The 2,500-nt window shown below is 33.8% G+C and overlaps 1 protein-coding gene across 3 annotated transcripts in view; it reads right to left on the bottom strand.

The window, feature by feature from the left end:
• LOC125033337 (probable phosphorylase b kinase regulatory subunit beta) overlaps window positions 1–2,500 on the bottom strand; it is a 43,620-nt gene that overhangs the window by 26,952 nt on the left and 14,168 nt on the right. For 2 of the 3 annotated variants that reach the window (XM_047624747.1, XM_047624746.1), the window contains exon 12: window positions 337–351. The exons of the other annotated variant lie outside the window; for it this stretch is intronic. In XM_047624747.1, the coding sequence (XP_047480703.1) occupies window positions 337–351 (15 nt within the window). The remainder of the gene's footprint in view (window positions 1–336; window positions 352–2,500) is intronic. 3 annotated transcript variants of the gene reach the window in all.

Raw genomic sequence — 2,500 nt, 5'->3', positions numbered from 1 at the left:
ACTCCAAATTTAAGAGCACCAATATATAGCACCAACAAAACTTTTGTTCAAATAAATATATACAAATGTTATATGCTATCTTTCTCAACTCATGCACCCAGTTTACTATAAACAGAAACAAATATTTAATCAATCATCAGTATCCATGCACTATTTCTAGGAAAAAAGAAGTAATATTATGTATCTACTTTCATACAAGGCCTATTCATTATCATCATCTTCTAAACAGCAATGATAAATTTTCCAAACTGAAGGTCCCACAGCCACTAAATAAAGACAGCATAAGCAGTTGCACTTCCAGCAACAGCACTGATGAGCAAAATACCCAATACTTACTTTGCTGGTCTTGCTCTACAAAGGAATGGAAAAGGCAAAGACATCATGAATTCTTTGCAGTGAAAATCCACATGGCATAAAGACATTTGGAAATGTTAAAAGCAAGAATGTGAATAGGGACAGGATGAAATATATTCAACAAAATATATGTGGGGAAATACAAAAAAATAAAAACACATATACCAGAAAATGCACAAGGTATATATATCTTTCATTTCCCTTTCCTCCATAAAAAATATAATGGAATAATGCAGCATTTAACAAGAAGGAAATCAGGAAAAGTATCCATCCAAAACATACTGCAGAATCTAAGGGTTTTAATGTTCAAACACACATAAAATAAATCATGCTTTCCAGTCATAGCAAGGGAGGGTGACACTGGTGAAAATTTGTCCCTTCCAGTTTCTTGTAATCTGATCTCACAAATATACTGCTTTCATTGGTCTTATAATAAGAATACAGAGCACAGTGACATATCTAATTCTCTATGCGGTGCCACGTTTGAGTAATTTCACATTTTTACTGGTTCATCACTACAGACATTTTTCTTAACAAGAAAAAATTATGAAGTGTACATGAGATATGTGAGAGATTACAACCCCAACCACAGCATAAGGATATATAACTTCTCTTGGAAATGGTAACCAATGAAATATATCAGAAAGGGGGTTGTTAATTCACTGGCTGTGGAAGTGTGTTGATGTTAGCATTACAATTATTTTTTGTGCACTGGATATGTGACAAATAGATATGATTTTTAAATCATCATCATTATTATTATTATTTTTTTTCATTTGCTTGATATTCTTATAATGATGGATTGGTATCTACTTTAAGTTAGAGAAAATAATGTAAACACTTTTTTTTCTTTATTTATTAATGAAAAAATAGACTTGCTAAAAGCAATCAGAGACCTTGGAGCATATGCAAATTCAAATCAAAGCAGAAGCTGCATACTATGCAACTTGCAGAATAAAAGGAGAAAATTTTCATATAACATACCTTATAATCACTGAATACATTTGCAAATTACTATTTCAACTAAAACATCATTATTCTACATTTATAGACAGTAAGAGGGGCAATATACTCATTCTTGTTTCCTTAATCCCATATATTCTTTACACTTTACACAGAAATATGAACTCTATAATTGCATATCATCATCATCATTATCAGCGTTACTTTTCTTATCATCAAATTCACTATTGCTACTTATTATTATCATCACTACTACCACTTTAATTTTTTCTATTTTTTTTTTTTTTTTTACTACATCAAACTCTAAGCCTGCATCTACAAATAAAATGATATGATACGTTCATGGCACTGCAGAGAGAATTAGAAGTGTAAATAGCACAGCAAGGAGTTCTAGAAGACACTAACAAACATTATGAAATATTCAAATACTAAAAAATATAAAATGTATAACAAATCTATCTTACTGTACATCATCTTTGGTGTGTGCACACTCAAACACACAAAAATACACACACACACACACACAAAAATACACACACACACACACACACACACACACACACACACACACACACACACACACACACACAACACACACACGCATGTATATATGTATTCATGTATGCACGTCTTCTTGTATATATGTATGTATCTATGTATGTATGTATGTATGTATGTATGTATGTATGTATGTATGTATGTATGTATGTGTGTGTGTGTGTGTGTGTGTGTGTGTGTGTGTGTGTGTATGTGTATGTGTATGTGTATGTGTATGTGTGTGTGTGTGTGTGTGTGTGTGTGTGTGTGTGTGTGTGTGTGTGTGTGTGTGTGTGTGTGTGTATGTGTGTGTGTGTGTATGTGTGTGTGTGTGTGTGTGTGTGTGTGTGTGTGTGTGTGTGTGTGTGTGTGTGTGTGTATGTGGATGTGTGTATGTGTGGATGTGTGTATGTGTGTATGTGTGTATGTGTGGATGTGTGTATGTGTGGATGTGTGTATGTGTGTATGTGTGTATGTGTGTATGTGTGTATGTGTGTATGTGTGTATGTGTGTATGTGTGTATGTATGTATGTATGTATTTACTGGTGTATGTATGTACCCGCATGCACACACACACGTGTGCACACACTCACGCGTGCACACACACACACACACACACATGGTGCACACACACAAACACACACAC

Source organism: Penaeus chinensis, chromosome 16 (assembly GCF_019202785.1).
Source record: "Penaeus chinensis breed Huanghai No. 1 chromosome 16, ASM1920278v2, whole genome shotgun sequence".
Taxonomy (NCBI): domain Eukaryota; kingdom Metazoa; phylum Arthropoda; class Malacostraca; order Decapoda; family Penaeidae; genus Penaeus; species Penaeus chinensis.
Note: the sequence above shows the minus strand (reverse complement) of the source record. Positions and strands in the feature narration are given on the sequence as shown.